The sequence below is a fragment of the Balaenoptera physalus genome (genome assembly GCF_965194825.1).
Source record: "Balaenoptera physalus genome assembly, chromosome: 1".
In the NCBI taxonomy this organism is placed as follows: Eukaryota; Metazoa; Chordata; class Mammalia; order Artiodactyla; family Balaenopteridae; genus Balaenoptera; species Balaenoptera physalus.
In genome coordinates, this window is record NC_138882.1 from 6814029 (window position 1) to 6833535 (window position 19507).

A 19507-nucleotide genomic window follows, 5' to 3' on the forward strand; every position below is an offset into this window, starting at 1 on the left:
CAAATAAAAACATGTCTAATTTCACAGTTTTGTTAAAGAAAGCTTGTGTTATTTAATCTCTACAGAGTTGTGGGTAGGGGAAAAGAAACTTTGTTATATTCCTGGTGTTCCCTTTTAAGAGTATAGATAGCCTTGGTCAAGTGTTGGACTCTTTTCTCCCTGAGATGCTGCCTCTGAAGAGAAAGGAGCTGGACTAGATCAGTTGTTCTCAATCCAGTATGCCATGGTACCCTGGGTGTCCCAGAACTTTCCCAGCAGGGTCATTGAAGTTATATCATTCTATGACATTCATAATTGCTAAGAATGAGGATAAATTCTATTAGGATGATGTCTGTTAAATGAAATTTTGAGCTGAATGAGTCTCATGATGAGTAAAAAGTAAAGGAAATGCCATATTTATTGTGTATTTTTGACCGTAAACATGCTGTTGTTTTGCTTAGTGAATTTCTTTTGGATACCAAAAAATAAAAAAATCAAAGATTTTTGTGAATGGTAGTACCTTAATTGCAATATTAATTCCTAGCGTAATCTCTTTGAGTATATATAATCTGATATGGGAAAGCTAGTACAAATTTTTAAAAAATTGAAGCCATTGGAGCAAAATGTACTTTAGGTAAATGTTAATGCAAACCACGTTTCCAGTAAATTTCTTTAGTTTAGAATGTGTCATTGACCTCCTGAAACTGCTCTTTGAACAAATATTATCTCTCAGGAAAACAGTTGTAATTTCCAGCGAAAACGAAAAATAATTATTTACCTAGGAGACAATTCTACATAGATACTGATATATTTGGCGTTAGCTTAGAAGCAGTAAATACACCATCAATTAGTCGAATGCTCAAATGAGCCAGTCAGATACTTCTCACGAGTGCTCTGACTCACATATAGAAATATTTTATATTACAGAGTTTTCCGAAATATTAGCTTTCATAGAGTCTATGAAATGGTTATAGGTTCACCTCACTGTCTCTTAGAAAGGGGAGATTTTTCAATTGCTTTTAAGCAGAGATTAAGTGTTATGAATGTAAAAGTGTCATCAGTATGACAGCTTTTCTGTTAATGAATATGATAACAATATTGCATTTTAAAAATTGGATTCAAGTAAATTATTACATAAAAGTAAGCGTCACTTTTGCTATGGGAGTAATTCCCACTCCTTACAATATAAAGTAACATGTGAAGGTCTATGTTTTCTTTTATTTCTAATGGCTAATTAAATTTGGATCATTTCAGATAGAATAAAATAAGCCTTGTTTTGTGCCTTAATTGATTTCCAGAAACTGTTGACTAGTGACTGAATATTTGGGATTGGTCTTGTTATGTGACAGTAACTAACAAGACATTCCTGTGGGAACACGTTAAATGAGTATAAACCAGCCTAAATTAGCTGATATTTATTTGGCACTGTTACATATTTCATATGTGCAGAAACATATGAATTAGTGTTTATCTTACTAGCTTCTTGATAGTAAAATAGAAATGCATTGTAAATCAAATATTTTCTGAAAAGATTCTGAAAAGATATTTTATTTTTATAAACCTATCTTTAAATATATAATGGGAATTAATGGTGTGTAAAACTAATATTTTATTGGTTATACACTTCACTTTTGAGAACTGAATAATTTTTTAAAAATCAAGCAAAAAAAAAAAAAAAGTAAATTGCAGAGAGGCAAGAGCTCAAACCTAGAAAAAACTTTAGGACTGAATTCAGTAGCCATTATTTCCTCTGCTCACAGACGGAACTTCACTTGGGTGATTTGCATGGGCAGTGTCTTAAAGGCGATTTGTCAGCCTGGAGACTGAGAGTCTAGTGTAAATGTGGTTACTGCTTGGAGCAGTAGTAACCACTCAGAGTATCAGCAGACTTTTATTAATGAGCTCGACACTATTTGATTTGATCACATCATTCATTCTCTTGCTTAAAATTCTTCATTCGTGTCTTTGGAGTCTTCAGTATAGTATAAATTCTTCGGCGTTGTATAGAAAGCAATTTACAATTTTTCCTGTCTTACATCACCTGCTTTATCTTCCCTTATTTGTCTTAGTCTGAAGGCTATACTGTAGGCAATTTCACTATAGCAATGCTTTTCACAGTTGAGGTTTTTATGCAAGTTTCCATTTTATCTTCTTTGCAACCAGTAGAAGTTACTTTGAACTGTTCGTGACTTGATTGTGAAGCTTTTCCTATCAAGAATACCTTTTATTTTCTCTTTTAAAATAAACTTTTGGTTAGAAATAAAAAGTGTAAATCAAGAGGAAAGAAGAATAGATATCATACTTTTTGTTTGTTTTTGAAATTTAAGCCTTAAAAATGAGGAAAAAAAGGAAATATGATCCTTAGAGCTATTGACTTTGTTCTGTTATTCTATTACTAGAAATGGAGCAAAAATATATTTGAAGGAATCTCTGATATCACAGTAGGACTCAGAAAGCCAGCGTAAGTCACTGACTTTAATATTTCCAATATTTTAATATTAAATATTATTTAATATTTCCCAGTATTAAAGTCAGAGAAATTTACATGAAGAATAATTTACATGTACATGGGGGTTATGAGAATGCATTGGGCCTGTGAGACACACATACACACACCCCATATGTGCGTTCACAGATACACTCTCTTTTTATGTCTTCATTCTCTTCTATAACATTTCATTAAATGATGTGTTTTTTCAGCAGTCAGTGCTCAGCCTTTTTATTTTTATTTTTCTTCTAGGAACGTATCATATATTTTAGTTATATTTTCTGTAATCCCGTAAATATCATATACATACCACAGGACAGCATGGTATACGTGTGTCCAGACAAGTTAAAATCTAGGGATGGTTAATAAGTGTGTGAAGGATTCTCATCAAGGACTCATTATCAGGTATCACCAGTTTAAAGCATCAATATCTGTGTCAGAATTTTTACAAATTAACATAAAGGGAATTAAAAATAGTTTTCTAGACATATAGTTGGCAAGAAAGTGTTGTTTGGTTATTTCTGCCCCTGCATAACTGCACTAGAAGAATTTGGTGAGCACAGCAGCCTAACTCTTTAAGGAAGTTGTGCCTTAGGTCTAGAGACCCTTTCAAACCTGTTCCTACTTAGAGCATTTTGTCATCTGATCCCACAGACCATTAGCAGAAACTGCCCTCAGTGCATTTTCAGGTTTTCTTTGGTATGATCATTTCTTTCAATGTATTTGTTGTTATGCACAGAAAGACAAGAGAACAGGAAGCTCTTGGATCTTACAGAACAGGGATTCGTGAGTGTTTTATGTGGCAGAATTCAGTCTATGACTTGCTCTCACTGTGTAATGATTGGCAGCAAGGTTGTTAGGGAGAGATTCTGACACCACAACTTTTCCTCTTTTCATTGGCGTTTACAAATGTGCAACAGAAAGAACCTAATAATTGTGACCAAATTGTCTTGGGCCAGTTTCTATGGTTTTAATTATGTCCTTTATGGTTAGCCGTTCCTGTGCCATTTCCTCTTAGATTCCTCAAACGAAATATGTTCAAAAGCACACTTACGCTATTTCTTCCCCCAAATTGTCCGTAACTCTGAAATAGCAGCGACTGTCCATTTTGTGGACAATCCCAAAGAATGGAGTCATTCGTCACACCTCCTGTTCTGTTACACGGTACATGATAAAACAAATCCCATACACTTTACCTCCGAAATATCCTGCAAATCTTCCCACTTCTGTCCCTCTCAGTCTCACCTCACTTATCTAAACTGTCATAACCTCTTTATGGGAACAGCCCTATAACTGGTTTTCCTGTTGTCCACTCTGGTTCCCTTCCAAACCATTCATCTCGTGGCCACCGCAGTGAGCGCTGGGAAATGTAAATACAATTGTGTCACCACTTGCTTAATGCTTGTTAAAGATTTTCCATGTGTTGTGGGATGAATACAAAACTCCTTAATAAGTTCTAAGTTTCCTGCACCATCGGGATTTCCCCCCATCTTTTCTTTCTCATCTCACATCCTTGATCTTTCTTCTGCTCAGAAGCTCTGCTTTTCTTTTTTTTCCCCCTGCTTCCTCTTTCAGATTAACCCCGACCCTCCTTCCTAAAATGCTCTGCCTTCTCTGCAGACTAAGGTCAGACTCACCTTTTTACGTAAGCATCACTTTTTTTTATTGAATCCTGACTCTCCTGAGTAGGTTGGATTCCATTATTATAGGAACTCATAGCCCTGGAGGGCTCTTCTTTGTTATTTGCATATATTTACATTAGTCATCATTTTCTATCTCTTCCATTGCACTCTAACTCCCATTGAGGAAGTAGTCTTGCAAGTTTTTCTATACCATTTTCTCCCCCAGGACCTGGTACTGAGACCAACACTTAGTAACACTCACCAAATAGGAGAACAAATAGATGTAAAAACTTTTCAAATGCATATGATCTACAACACAGTGGAAATGAAATTACAAACCCTTTATTGAAGCTTCAGGAGAGAAAAATCCTAAGAGTTTTCCAGAAAGCAAGGAGTAGTAAGTAAAAAATGTTTTCACTTATTAACAAGAATATAAGATGATTAAGTATCACGTTGTCTTTATTTACTGTCTTATCCATGTTATTTTGTTTTAAAAATATAAACATAATTTTAGTAGCTTTCTGCTAGTGATACAGTTCTCCATTTTTTCCAGTAAGGGCTTAATCTCTGAATTTTGGACTCTTAGTTTAATCTGTTTAATCATCTTTCTTATCCCACTGCCTTGTTTCTTCATTTGCCCACTTCCTTCACAATTTATAGTAGAAAATACATTTTACATTGACACACAGTACCCATTTTTTAAATAAATAATTATGGATGAATATGAATACATGCTCAGCATATAACCTGAGGAACATAGAAAGAAACACTACATGATTATAAGTTCCATCTTTCCTACCATGAACAAAAAAAATCCTACTTCCATTAGTGTGCAATATACTAGTAATGGCCTATAGGCTGATGAGCCTATGAGTAATTTACATAGACTATTGAGTAGATGCTTTTATTTTGTTTAGGTCATTATTGATGAAAAGAGAGGAAATGTAATAAACTGAAATTTAATGTAATTTTGTGAAAATAAATGTATTCTGTAGGACTGGTAAGGGACAATGTGGAATCTCTTTAATTGAAATATTTAGTATAAGAAAGAACACTTACCATTTTGTTACGGTTGGTATAGCATATAGCCTTACATAATTTCTAACTCATACCCTGGTGATCCTTCTTTCACTAAGTGAGTGAAAGAGAAAAAAAGTAGATTTTAAAATATATAAACTAAGATGTTAGCATTTCTAAATGGAGGAGTATTTAGTGAAAGTGGGACTTAAGAAATAAATACTTTACATTAGCCTTTATTTTTTCCTAAGTTTAACTAGAAATTAAATGTGTGGTATAATATATATCATCGCTTTATATATTTAGTATAAAATGGAGCCTAATCCTTTTTTAATTAATGTGATTATGATTTTTGCATGTGTTTGAATACTTTTTAAAAAATTATCCTAAGATTTAACACTATTTCAGTTAACAAAAAAGGAGAATTTATAATTTTTTTAATGAGATAAAATTTGGAGTCTTTTTTTCATATAACATGCTCAATTTGGCGATCCACATCTAAATAATTACAGTGCATATGAAAAAATTTGTCCTATTCTCTTAGCTTCTTTGTGAGCAGGAAGAGAGGGCTCTTCTGTGTATATCCAGCACTCAGTATGGCTGCTGTGGGCCTGTATTTATAAACTGTCCTTTGTCATATGTGCTCAAAGTTCAGTTTTGTAGGAAGTCGGTAAAGACCAAGGAATTATGAGCGAGGCATATTGATTCTTGTGGAACTATGGAAGGAATGGTAGGTCATTCCAAAATGCATATTTATGGGTTTTTAAAGTAGTATTAAATTGAGATTAAGGGTAGAGATGGAACACCTTTAAAATGTTGCATTTTAAAATTATATCTTTTGATCTCAATTAAAAAGACAAAAAGCAAAACAAAGAAAAAAAACTCCAGGGACTGAATGTTTCATTGTTAAACTTCTTTAAGGAACAGTAAATCCAGGGTGGTGTAATTCAGGACGTGGACAAAGGTACAAAGTTACCCAAATCATTTAATGATTAAGCTAAACAGTTATTCTAAAATACTCAGAGCACAAACTATGGGCTGATGTTCTCATATTTTAGTTCATAAAACCCTCATACTTCAAGATATTTTATCAAAAGTAAGAACTTTGGCAGATGTGTTTGGTTAATCCTATGAAAAGTATTCTGTTCTCAGAGATTCATGATCAACATTAAGTCATTAAAGGGATCTGAAAAATCCTTTGCTAAATAAAATATACTTAACTCAGAGTTGCCAGATGTATTTGACTGTAGACCCCTATGTCTGGTCAGCAAACTGGCTTTTCAGGGAACATGGATTGGGATATAAAACTGTAACCCAAGATCACTTTAAAAAAATAGATATAAAAATCCTATAGTAATAAATTGCCAAACTCAAATCAAAAGTGCATTTACATTAAGGACAAAAGCAAACAAAACAAAATACCAAACAAGCAAAAGGGTATATACTAAATATTATTACCTCATGGATAGAAAGAGGTGGAATGATATTAATTCTTATTTATATCTTCGTTATTTGTCTTGTAATAACACGTGCATATTCCTGTTTTTTGGAATTGAAAATATTAGAACTGTAAAAAAATTACCATCAGGTAAGATTTACCCAGGGAGTGTAGGTATGGCTTCTTATACATATATATTAATAAACTACTTTATTACAATGAATTGGACATAATATTTTACGGGAATGATAAATTCAACCTATCCCAAAATAAAATAATTTATATCCCTCTCCATCTGCGAAATTTTTCCTACTGTTTCTTTTCTTATGCTGATATTATCTTTTGCCTTTATTCCTTGATAGGCATATTAATAGGCAATAGGTCATTGATAGGCAATAGGTCATATTGAAAAAAAACAAATATTGGTTGAAAACCAAACAAAGCATTGTATCATTCATGAGCTGTGTTTGTTCATATGATTCTAGTCATATAGTCAATCTTTGTCCTTATTGATTGTGGAAGTATTGGATGATATGAAATCTCAAGGGCATTTCTCTGTTTCTGGTGCATGTTGGCGGTAGTCAAGTTCTGAGTTGGTATTTAAAGACATATTTGACTAGTTGGCATTTCGTCCTCCAATCTGCATAGTTTAAATGCATGTTCACTTGATTTAAAAAAAAAAACAAAAAACTTTCCAAAGTCCTTGCTATAAAATTCCTCAAGGGTTTTTATTCTGTGACAATGATCTTTAAAATAGACATTGTCTCAAGTGAGTATTCCTATAAAACTAAATTGCATTAAGGCAGAAATGGCTATGTGAAAGATTTTTGAAATTCCAGTTTAAGCCCAGTATTGTGAATACTGACCACAATTATGAAAAAAACATAAATATGTGAATGGCAGGAATACTCTGCTTCTCAAAATGCATAGAATTTCAAAAACTAGGTATATTTAATCTTCATAAGATAGAAAATTCATAAGTTATATAAAATTAAATACATATTTAAATGATAGCCTTGGGTATGAGTTAATATGTTAAATAATATAAAAAGAGAAAATTGTACTGGTTTTTTTTCAAAATATTATGATTTTAACATTTAAATCTTAAAATATTACCATATAATGATATGCTTAGTAGTTACCTGTCAGTGAATTTTAAAAATAGATACATATATAATATACATATGTACAGTCTTTTATATAATCACAATAGAAATTCTTTCATTTAAGCAATCTCAGGGATAAGTAGTCCTTTTTTGTAAATAAGTATTCCTTTTTAGAACAAGTCACTAGCCTGATATTGACATTTTGGCCCAGAAATAACACCTAACTTTTTTTTTTTTTCCCTTATTGCATTACCAAGAATTAGTTGCCCCTTTCTGTAAATGACGACAGTGAACCCTCCAAAGGTCAACTGATATCAGCAGAACCATCTTTCTAAATAGTTAAAGATTATAGGTTTACCTTGCAAATTGCCTAACTCTTCTTTTTAGAGCCCTCCACACTTGCCCATGTTTCCACTTCCCCTAGCAGTTAAGAGTTACAGGGAGAAGAAAAGATTGGACACGATTACAGATATTCATTAACGCATGGGTGGTTTTCTGCTGCTAACAACTCTGTCAGCTAATCCACAGCAAAGAGAACAGACACGCTGTTTTCTCATTGCCATTCTCTTCCTCCACAGTCCCTCACTCTCTTGCTAATAGTACATTTAGCTTTTTGTCAAGTGGAGAGGGCTTTTTAACACTTATGTGGAGATATTGGATCCTTATATTTGACTCATTTTTGTGTTTCTTTTTCTTTTATGCCGGGGCTGTCATATAAATAACAAAATTACTAATGAATTCATTGAAGGTTCTTAGGTATCAGGCATTTCACTGAGCATTAGGCCACTTAGTTCTCATAATAACCAAATGAAGAAGTTAACATGATTACATTTACTTTTCAGTTGAGGAGCATGATATTTAAAAAGCTTAAGTAGTTTCCCTAAGTATTAATCAAGTTATGAATTAAATGTTTGATTATTAATTTATGGTGTTATTGCTAGTAGTAATTAGTGTTATAAAGTTGAGGTCAAAATCATTCACTTTAGATTTTAGAAACTGTCTTTGTGTAGACTAAGATGTCATCTATCTGCATCTCTAACATACAGCGCAGTGCCTGGCACTAGTAAACCATCAATAAGTGTATTTGTATGAATAAACATGACTTACCTTTACGATATTAGTTCATCCTTTTTCCATTTTAAACATTTGATTAAAATATTATAGCACTTACTGGTTTTATAGAAATCATTTTTAAATTTAAAATTGATAAGTATTTTTACAGTAGAGAAATTATAAGAAAAATATATGCATTTGCAACTTTCCATTTCAAAGTCACTCAATATAAATGAATCTGAGTAACTTGCATGCATATTAAAGAAACAAAAAGGCAAATAGAACATGGTGTGATATTGGTTTATTTTTATATCTTATATTGTAGTAAATTATTTAATTTCAAATGTTTAGGCAGGGGATTCGTGATAATAAACAAAAATTTGGTTACAATTAGGTATCCATTAAAATTAAGCATTTAAGTGAGCTTTTTTTCTTAAATATTATGGCCCAGTCACAAAACAACATTAAATTTGATTACTAGAAAATTTGAAGGTAACAGAGTGTTTACTAATATCCACCAGTTATGATTATTTATTTTTTAATTCTATATTATTAAATCCTACTGCTACTTTGATTTCAGGATATAATTTAAATAGTTTACCTTGGGCTTTGACTGACTGAACAGATGTATCTCTTTTATAAGAAGGCAAAATAGGATATTTTGATTATGAATGTGCTGTATTTGAGCACATTCTTGGATTTAATTTATCAGAAAATCTGTGCCATCATTAAAATCACTTCTGGGTACAGAGACAAAATAATAATTAACTGAACTTCATCAATTATGATCAGGGAGAAGAGGCAGTTTTCATTTAATAATGGCTCGAAAGACATCTGTGAATGAAATAAGATAACAATCTATATTAAAATGTATTATAATCACTGAGTAGCTTCAAATCCTTATAAAGCACATTGTAGCATTCACAGTGCTAGGAAAAATAGCTAACGTATAAATGAAATATTAATGTTTATGCATAGTAAAATAAAAGGGTATTTCAATGCTAAAACTGTCTTAGCCTCAAGAATTATATAATAAAGTAACAGTATACTGTGTATCTATCTCTCCTGAAAGTGCACTTTTTACGTTCCTTCATAAAAGTAGCTGAATTATTGTTTAGAAAGATAATTTATATGAACAATATTAAAATATTTTTATTTGAATGATTGACATAGAAGAGTAATATAAGTTTTCATATTTCTTTAAAACATTCCTAGTTGCGTCGCCTATAACCAAAATGGTATGTAATAAGTTGGCAGATATTCTTAACATTCTCCACGTGTTGCATGTAGATGCTCTATTACTAGTATCAGAAAGTGATGCTCTGTCCATATAATGTGATCAGAGTAGTCTGGTCTCTGCCTTTTTATTAAGTTTCCCCATGTGTTAGTATTTACTTTTGTAAAATAAAAACATGCAACAAGTAATTTTCAAAATACTTTTAAAATCTAACTTTTATAATTCTAGAGGAGGTTTGAAAGACTTTTTTGTTTAAATAATGTGAAGATCCTATCTTAGAATTTGATGTTAGTGCAAATTCTGCAGAATTCCCTTCTAAACTGTTTCTACCCTTCAAATAATGTGATTCTTTACATAAATACAAGAGAACATAAGGGAAATAGTTGCGGAAGTTCATGTGAAAGTGAATCCCAACAACGAAGTCAAGATTATAAAGTTATTGTAGGCAAATCTCTCTCTAATGTTTGAAAATAATTTGTTTCTTCCATAAAACATAAGCTGGATACTTTTGTTATTATGATAGTTATGTAACTAACCTGATTGCCTGAACTTAGTATTAATGTATGCAAGATTCACTCACTAACATGAATGGGATTTTGGGTAAAACTTTTGATTAGTAAATTGTGAAATATAGTCAGTTTAATTCAGTAATTCAAACTGTTTTTAAATATGTTAGTGACAGAAAGTTTAGAATGTTAACAAGACTAAATAAATACAAGTTTTATATTTGAATACTAAATTTGATTTTATAAAAAGACAAATTTTTAGTTATACAATTTGCTCGCTTATTACCCAAGCAGAATGGGTTTCAATAAGTAAGTCAATGCATTTTAAATTTCCAAATTTTGTATTTATCACATTAAGTAGTGCTAACTAAACAAATGATGGAGTTACAAAAGCGAATTACTAAGGAAAATAAAACCTAATTTACTTGTTTATAAGTTCTCGAATATTTCAAAAGGTGGTGGGAAAGTCATTTGCCTCTTTTGACAAAGAAGTATTTAGCCTTGCCTCTTAGTTCTGTTAGATTCCACCATTAAGGCAGTGGTGAGATAAACATTTTTGTGTGCTCTTTCTTTAATAAACTCTATTTAGTTTATATCTAAACAGGCTAAATAGCTATGTGATTTAAATGTGGGCAACAGAGATCTGTGTATTTTACATTCAGACCCTCATTCATTCAGGAAATATTAATGCACATCATTATGTTCTTGGCAGTAATATAGGTGCTCAGGCAACATAGATGAAGAAACCACATGACTCTGTCCTAATAGACTCCATTCTTATAGAGGTTTATGGACAATGGGCATCAAACCCAGCAAATGACTAAAACTATTATATATTTTTTAAATTAAGCAGGATAAGAAAGACTACATATGTAGTACATATGCTGAGTACATATGATGGTCAGGATAGAAGTAAAGACTTGAAGGATGTGAGGAGATAGCCATGACAATATCTCGGCAATAGGGTCCAGCCAGAGAGAGCAGTCCATGCCAAGACCCTGAGTCCGGACCATGCCTGTCATGTTGGTCAGAAAGCAAGAATGCCAGTGTAGCTGGGGCAGAGCAAACCACAGGGAGGAAAGTAGAAAATTAGTCCAAAAGGGATAGGGAAGGGTCAGATACAGGAGTGCGCTGGAGACAAATGAAAGATTGTTAGTTTTTAGTCTAAATGACATAGAGAGCCCTCTCAGGCCTTTAAGTAGAGGAATAGCATGGCCTGACCCATGTTGTCATAGGGCAGCTCTGGCTGACGGGTTGACTATAAGCTGTTGGGAAAAGGGTGGGGATGTTTACTGCAGTGGAGGGAAGAGAAACTGATGGCAGGGATCATTGTGGTAGCAGTATAAATGATGAGTAGTGATTGTGGATTCTGGTTATATTTTGAAGTTAGAAGCAGTGGAGTTTGCTAAGAGATTGGATACGGGTTGTTATAAAAAAAAAAAAAAAAAAAAGTCCAGGATGATTCCAGGATTTTGGCTCAAGAAAGCTCTATTTGCCACCATCCGATGATGAAGAGTTTGGGGGGAGCAAATTTAGAGAGGAAGTTTAGGATTCCATTTGGACATGTCAACTTTGAGATATCTATTAGAAATAAAGGGAAGGCACTGAGAGGAGCTGATTGATGGTTGGCTGCAGTGAGGCTGAGTGACTGGAGGACAGTGAATTAGGGGTGATCTCGGAAGATGAGGTCAGAGAAGAGCCTGGTGTTTGGGATTTTACTCTGAATGTGAAAGAAGGGCATTGAGAGTTATAAACAGAGAGGGAACAAGATTTGACCTATAATTTAAAAGGATTATTGTGTTCTTGGGCTAGATATTTAAGTATCCTCTGCCTCATTTTCTCTTGGGGAGAAGGAACAAAAGTCATTTATTTATTACAAAAATATTTATTGACTTAGAAGATAATATGTTGACGTCAATGTTTTAAAAGCTGTACTGACATTGTTACTCATGAACCTAAGCAGTGGCCCATTTAATGAGCCCCTAAGAGAAACCAGCAGACGAGCCTATTCAAAATCAGAGGAAAACTCTAAAAGTAATTCAGTGTATTCATCTTTATTAGTCTTTTGTTAAAAAGTTGATTTTGCTTTTGTATAATTATACCAAACATGCAACAACTGGTTTCATTTTCTTATCATTTTAGGGCTCTTCATTTTCATATCAATTTAGAGAGCATTAAGGTATACCAAGTCCTTTAAGTGTAAGTGTAATATTAATAAATAAATGAAAGGCTCACATGATTTTCCCAGGTCAAGTAAATGGAATGTTGCATGAGGATTATAAAAAATGATTGTAAGTATAGATTTAACTACAACCATATCAAGGAAATTAAATACCTTGTAATGTGGTTTATTCAGCAAAATGTATTAAGATTTACATAGGTTGTGATAGGTATTATCATTTGTACAGTTTGGTAGATCGAAAAGCATAGCCATAATATTTTGTGGCCCCTCTCATGAAGAGACGGAGTCTGTTTCCACACTCCTTCAATCTGGGATGATCTTGTGACTTTCTTGGGCAAGTAGAATGGGCAGATCAAAGCTAGGTCTTCAGAGCGCTTGCAGCTGCCATGCCAAAAAGGAAGCTGGTTGAGTTGATTGGAGGCTGAGAGGTCTCATAGAGAGAAACTGGGTGCCAGAGCCAGCAATGAACCCTGACCATAGACCGCAGTGGTGAGACCATCCTGGACCTTCCATTCAGCCAGACTTCTAGCTGAACACAGCTGCAGGTGTGAGCCCAAGAAAACCAGAGGAGCTTCCCACGGAACCATGTGAGATGATAAATTGTTACTTTTTTAAACCACTAAGTTTGGGGGAGTTTGTTATGCGGTAATAAAAAACTGAAACATGCATGAACTATTTTTTGGAGTTTGTTTGTATATATTATTTGAGCAGGGTTTAATTAAGTGTTCTTTTGTTCATTTAGCAGTTAGTTACTGGATAGCTGCTATGTACTTCGTTCTAAGTGTTGCAGGAAAATTATAAAGTATAAATACTGTCATTGAGGTTGATAATAGTTGAGTAGGGTTGATAAATATTTAACACTAAATATATATATATATATATATATATATATACATCTTTGTAAAAGTGTAGCTATCTAAGACATGAACTCATGTATACTTTAGAAATTCATCACAAAAACTGTAACTTGGGATACAAAGAAGTCTTCATGAGGGAGGTCATATTTGAGCTGGGGTTTCAAAAAATGGGAATTCTTGGAGGTATTGGAGAAAGAGGATTTTCAGTTAAAAGAAACAGATTGGGCAAAAAGTATACATTGGGGCATGGGTTATATATATTATGATGAGCAAACAGTCCAAATAACAGGTAAAGGGGAGATAAGTGAGAGAAACGTTGAAGAAAAAACAGGTTAGATCCAGGTTTTGGATTCTAGTTAATTCTTTTTTCTTACAAAGCTTTGCAAAGATTTATCAAATGATTATTATTTCTGCTACTTTTTCACCTTATTTCACCTTACTAGAGGCACCTTATTTATTTTATTTTTATTTATTTTATAAATATTTTATTTATTTATTTTTGGCTGGGTTGGCTCTTCGTTGCTGCGTGCGGGCTTTCTCTCATTGCGGTGAGCAGAGCCACTTTGTTGCTGTGGGCGGGCTTCTTATTGCGGTGGCTTCTTTTGTTGCGGAGCACGGGCTCTAGGCGCGCGGGCTTCAGTAGTTGTGGCACGTGGGCTCAGTTGCTGTGCGGCATGTGGGATCTTCCCAGACCAGGGCTTGAACCCGTGTCCTCTGCATTGGCAGGCGGATTCTTAACCACTGCGCCACCAGGGAAACCCCTGGATTCTAGTTAATTCTATATGCACCACGTATCTATTGCTGAATAACAAGCCACTGCCAAACCCAAAACTTTGTAGTTTCTCACAGTTGTGTGACGGGTGACTGGGGCAGTTTTTCTGCTGTTCTCACCTGTGTTTACTCTTTCGGCTTCAGTCACATAATGGCCTCACAGGTGCTGGAGAGTCCAAGACGGCGTCTCTCTGCTGTGCAGCTGTTGGTGCTGGCTGGCAGCTGGGACATCCTGGTTTTCCTCTGCATGGCCCCTCATCCTCCAGTTGACTATATGGGGCTTCTGCACAGCACCATAAGTGAGAACAAGAACTTCAGTGTCTCCAGAACTTCCAAGACTTGGATGTCTTGGTCTTAGACTTCCAAGAAAGTGAGAACAAGAACTTCCGTGTCCCCTAAGGTCTAGGCTTATGCAACTCACACAGCATCACTTCCACAATACTCTATTGGTCCAAACAAGTCAATAGGCCAGCTTAAATTCAAGGTCAAGGAGAGACAGACTGTACACCTTAGTGGGAAGTACAGCAATATCATGTTGCAAAGGAGAATGAACATAAGAATTGATTTATTGGCAGCTATTATAATAATATGTCACACCACAAATTAGAAAGTGTTCTTCAACAGTGAGAATTCAGTTGCTTTTTTGAACCTGAGATTGATATATCCAAGCTGTGTTTAAAGAATATGAATATGGCCTTTATGAGTGGGTTGCATTAAAAGAAGGACAAACTGAAGACCAGGAAGCAAAGCAGGAGATTTTTTCTGGTAGTTTTGGTCATGGTAACAAATGTCTGAACTAGGAAATGTACATTTTATCTATAAACAGAGATTTGCTTTTAATGTGTAGTTATGCAAAATATAGTAAGCCCTTCAATAACATTTGAATTCTTAAAAATATATAAATTATATTTTTCCTCATTCGATTTCCTACTGAAGTGTAAAAGTTATGCGAAGTTGTTTACATTCTCAAATATAAATTATTTTAAATAAAGTAAAAAACATATTCCACAGAAAGGTCTATTGTTATCAAACAGCTGTTCTCTTTGGTTGTATGAAGGCTCCATCTGAATAGTCTTAGAATTAGCTTGGCTGGTATATTGCATAGAGGCAGCTGAGAAAATAAACTGACGTGAGTCAACTATTATGACCTGGCAGCTTACACAACATTTCTGAACATAGAGCAAGTGAAATTTTGCTGAAATGTTCTGGAGACCTGGAGTTAAGAAAACAGAAAAAGAACAGAACAGTTCCTGCCTCAGAACAAAATGATAACACATGCCCTACTGTTTCTCTTCTGTCCCTTGGTTTATCTACCTGTGTGCCTACCCATCTTCCTAACTATCTAGTGGCTTATACTGTGCCTTAAAAATATTTAAGATAATTGAATATTTATGATATGTAACTTAGACAAATACATAGATATCTTAAAAGTCTGGAAAAGGAGTTTCTGTAGTTTAAACATTGAATAGCACATCTTCTTGGTCATCATAATCAAGCTGTGTCTGCTTGTTCTGTATAGAAGTTGCAAGGAGTATCCAGAAGCATGTAGGGATTTTTTTTGACAGCTTTATAAAGGTGTAATTTATGTACCATAAAAGTCATTCATGTTAAGTGTAAAGTTCAATCATTTTTAATATATTTACAAAGCTCTGCAATCATCACCACAGTCCAGTTTTAGAACATTTTCATCACTGCATTCCTACCATCAGTCCCAAGCAACCATTAATATGCTTTCTGTGTCTTTTCTGGACATTTCATATAAACAGAATCATACAATATGTAGTCTTTTACATTGCTGATTTTTTATGTTGCAAATCTCATTTCCCTCCAACATTGCACGTATATGCATGTTTCATAGCCTTACTTTTTTTTTTTTTTTTTTTCTAGCTAGTAGCAGTGCTATTTCTAATGTTATTTTAGCAGTTCCACTTTGGGAACATCTTATAACAATTTCTATGCTGTTCCCTTACTTTCATATCATCAATAGCTTTGTACAGGTAATCGATCTACTTAGAGACTCATTTTTAGGGGCACCTAGCAATGGTTAACTCCTCAAGTCTTTCCTGTATACAGTTGTCCCTCTGTATCCACAAGTTCCACATTTGTGGGTTCAACCAATCACAGATTGAAAATATTTGGGAAAAAATTTCCAGAAAGTTCCAAAAAACAAAACTTGAATTTGCCACATACAAGCAACTATTTACATAGCCTTTGCAACTTATTTATAGCTATTTTTATAGCATTTACATTGTATTAGGTACTATAAGTAATCTAGAGATGATTTAAAGTATACAGAAGGATGTGCATAGGTTATAAGCAAATATGAATACTATGCCATTTTATATAAGGGACTTGAGCATCTGTGGATTTTGGTATCTGTGGGGATCCTGGAACCAGACCCCAGGGGATACTGAAGGATGACTGTGTATGGAACACACACACACGGAATATATACACGTATATCTATACCACATGTATATACTGAAAAATGTCTCTCTGTTAAAAAAAAAAAAAGACTACTGACTATTGCTATTTTTTTTAATTTAATTTAATTTAATTTTTTATACAGCAGGTTCTTATTAGTTATCTATTTTAAACATATTAGTGTATATATGTCAATCCCAATCTCCCAATTCATCCCACCACCACCCCCTGACAATTGCTGTTTTGATGGGGAATAGATCTAGTGAATTCTGGTGTCTATGTTTCCTTGACACGCATTCAAAATGTTTGTGTAAGTCACCCATGAAACTCAGTCTATTTATTTTACATGCTATTCAAATATACTTTGTGATATTTTGGCTACAATTTTTGGCTACTAATCAAAATAAGACTATATCTGTTTGATGTAGGAAAAAAAGCTTAAAAATTATATTTTCTCAACCAAAATATTGTTCAATATAAGATTCCCAACTACTAAGTGGCTTTATGAAATGCGCTTTGGTTTTCAAGAGAGTCACGATGAGAAGCAGTGTGCCTAATTAGAAAGTTTTAATTGTAATTCACATGTGTTTCTTTAGCATTTGTGGAATCCAACATCTGGAACGAATAGGAAAGAAGCTGAATCTCTTCGACTCCCTTTATTTCTGCATTGTGACGTTTTCTACTGTGGGCTTTGGGGATGTCACCCCAGAAACATGGTCGTCCAAGCTTTTTGTTGTTGCCATGATCTGTGTTGCTCTTGTGGTTCTCCCCATACAGGTAAACACAACCGTGTTAAATTTTGTAGGAACCTGCAAAGTCTTATGAAATCAAATCTTCCACATTTAATAAAAAAATGCAGGGTGGCTTGTTAACCTAACAATAATATATTAACACCTATTATTCCATCCAGTCAATTAATTACAATTTTAACGGAAATGCCTTTTTGCATTGTATTAGAAACATTGAGGTTTTTTTCCCTCCAGTCACAATTGATAGCTCACATTTCATTTCAATTCTTCAAGGTGCTTTCTTTCAAATGTAGAGTATTTATGTTAATTATAGGATTGTAGGATAGTATATTTTTAAATTATAGAATGATAGCTCAAGGAAATATACTTGTGAAGGGTTGATTTCTCTTGAGTCTTGAAAATACATCTAAAAGCCATATGTTGTAATGAATAAAAATTGTTTCCATAAGCTAGTCAACTAAAACAAAATCAGAAGATGATACATAGCTATCATGCAGCATTTTGGAGAATGGATAAGGAGCTAGCAAAGGGACAGAGATATAAAATGAGACTAAAGATACATAGAGGCAATCTTCAACTTTTTCCTGCAATGAACTCTGGGTGTCCATGGGTGGGCAGGTCAGAAACAGTATGTGGCCAATACAAATCAAACTTGCATGTTCCATTACAGAACCATTGGCCACAGTGTATCGAAATATAATTTACATAGGTATAAAAATGATCTTCCTGTTCCTATCCAGTCATACATGTCATCCTTAATGACACACCTCCCCTATACACTCCACAACCCTTAGATACCAGCTACTAAATAACTAGAATGTGGCCTTTCATTTGTGATAAGGGTATCTCCCCTTGCAGGAGATGTGGGCTGAAGTTGATATAAGAATGTGGGAGAAAAAAGTGAGGCTTTTCTCTTTGACTCAGTGCATGACATATATAGCTGCATACCCTACTGGACAGAGCAGAGGCACAGACTTCTTAGTGCCCTGCTATGATACAATAGGAAAATCATATTACTGTGTTTCCTGAAGACCTGAAGACCCTGGGAGGCATTAGCAAGCTCTGCAGCCATCCTGTGAAGAGCCTCTTGTTGAAGGGAACACTGATCATTTGAATCTCAAAGGCTTTCATCTAAGAAATTGAGTATACTTAGTAAACAACAGATGTATTGCATTGATTTTTATTTTCATGTCCAGTGTTTTTCATTCACATGTGGAAAATGCATTACAGTTTGAACAGCTGGCCTATTTGTGGATGGAGAGACAAAAGTCAGGTGGAAACTATAGTCGACACAGAGCTCAAACTGAAAAGCACGTTGTTCTGTGTGTCAGCTCACTGAAGATTGACTTACTCATGGACTTTTTGAATGAATTCTATGCTCATCCAAGACTCCAGGTACCTTTAAACAGATCATACCTACTAACATTGTCAAAGTCAGTTAATCATGGTACAGCCTGTGTTCTGCAGGATTTTTATTTATACACTCAAATTTAGAAAGAGAAAATGAAGAACTACAAATATAACCAGGAACATAGAAAAAAATGCTGGAGGAATACACAGTATGTTAAGTTTCCTTCTGTATCTATACTGAAAGACAGATGGAATTATGTTACTGCTACAAAGAAAGGTTTTCTTTGATTAAAATGATTGCTTTTTTCTCCCTTGGGTAATGCATAAATGATATTTTTATGATACAGTGAAATTTAACATAAAATATAATAAAACAATAAAAGAATCGTTTCAATATCATCTGCTCACTTGAATATTTCAGAATTCTATCAAGTGTTGCTGATAGAAATGCGGAAGTCTGGAAGTTCCATTTTTCCTTTTGTTTCCTGGAGTGAAACTAGGTCTTATTTATAGTAATAATAAATGACCAGAATTTGGGAAATAACTTGCTGATTGAGATCATAAATTCAGAAAAATCTCTTCTTCTGTCTATGCAGACAAAGTCCTCGGTTACTTCTTCCACTTGCCATGGTTCTGGGTCATTGTAGACTTAGGTCATCTCCTTTGCTGCTCAAGGCACTTAATCTAGTCCAAACAGCAAAGAGCTACTTGAATTTCTTGTGTTTTCC

General features: G+C 34.0%; 1 protein-coding gene across 5 annotated transcripts in view; it reads left to right on the forward strand.

Moving 5' to 3' along the window:
* Positions 1-19507, forward strand: part of KCNT2 (potassium sodium-activated channel subfamily T member 2) — a 373164-nt gene that overhangs the window by 172166 nt on the left and 181491 nt on the right. For all 5 annotated transcript variants that reach the window (XM_082425465.1, XM_082425468.1, XM_082425469.1 and 2 more), the window contains 2 exons: positions 17277-17457; positions 18660-18824. In XM_082425465.1, the coding sequence (XP_082281591.1) occupies positions 17277-17457; positions 18660-18824 (346 nt within the window). The remainder of the gene's footprint in view (positions 1-17276; positions 17458-18659; positions 18825-19507) is intronic.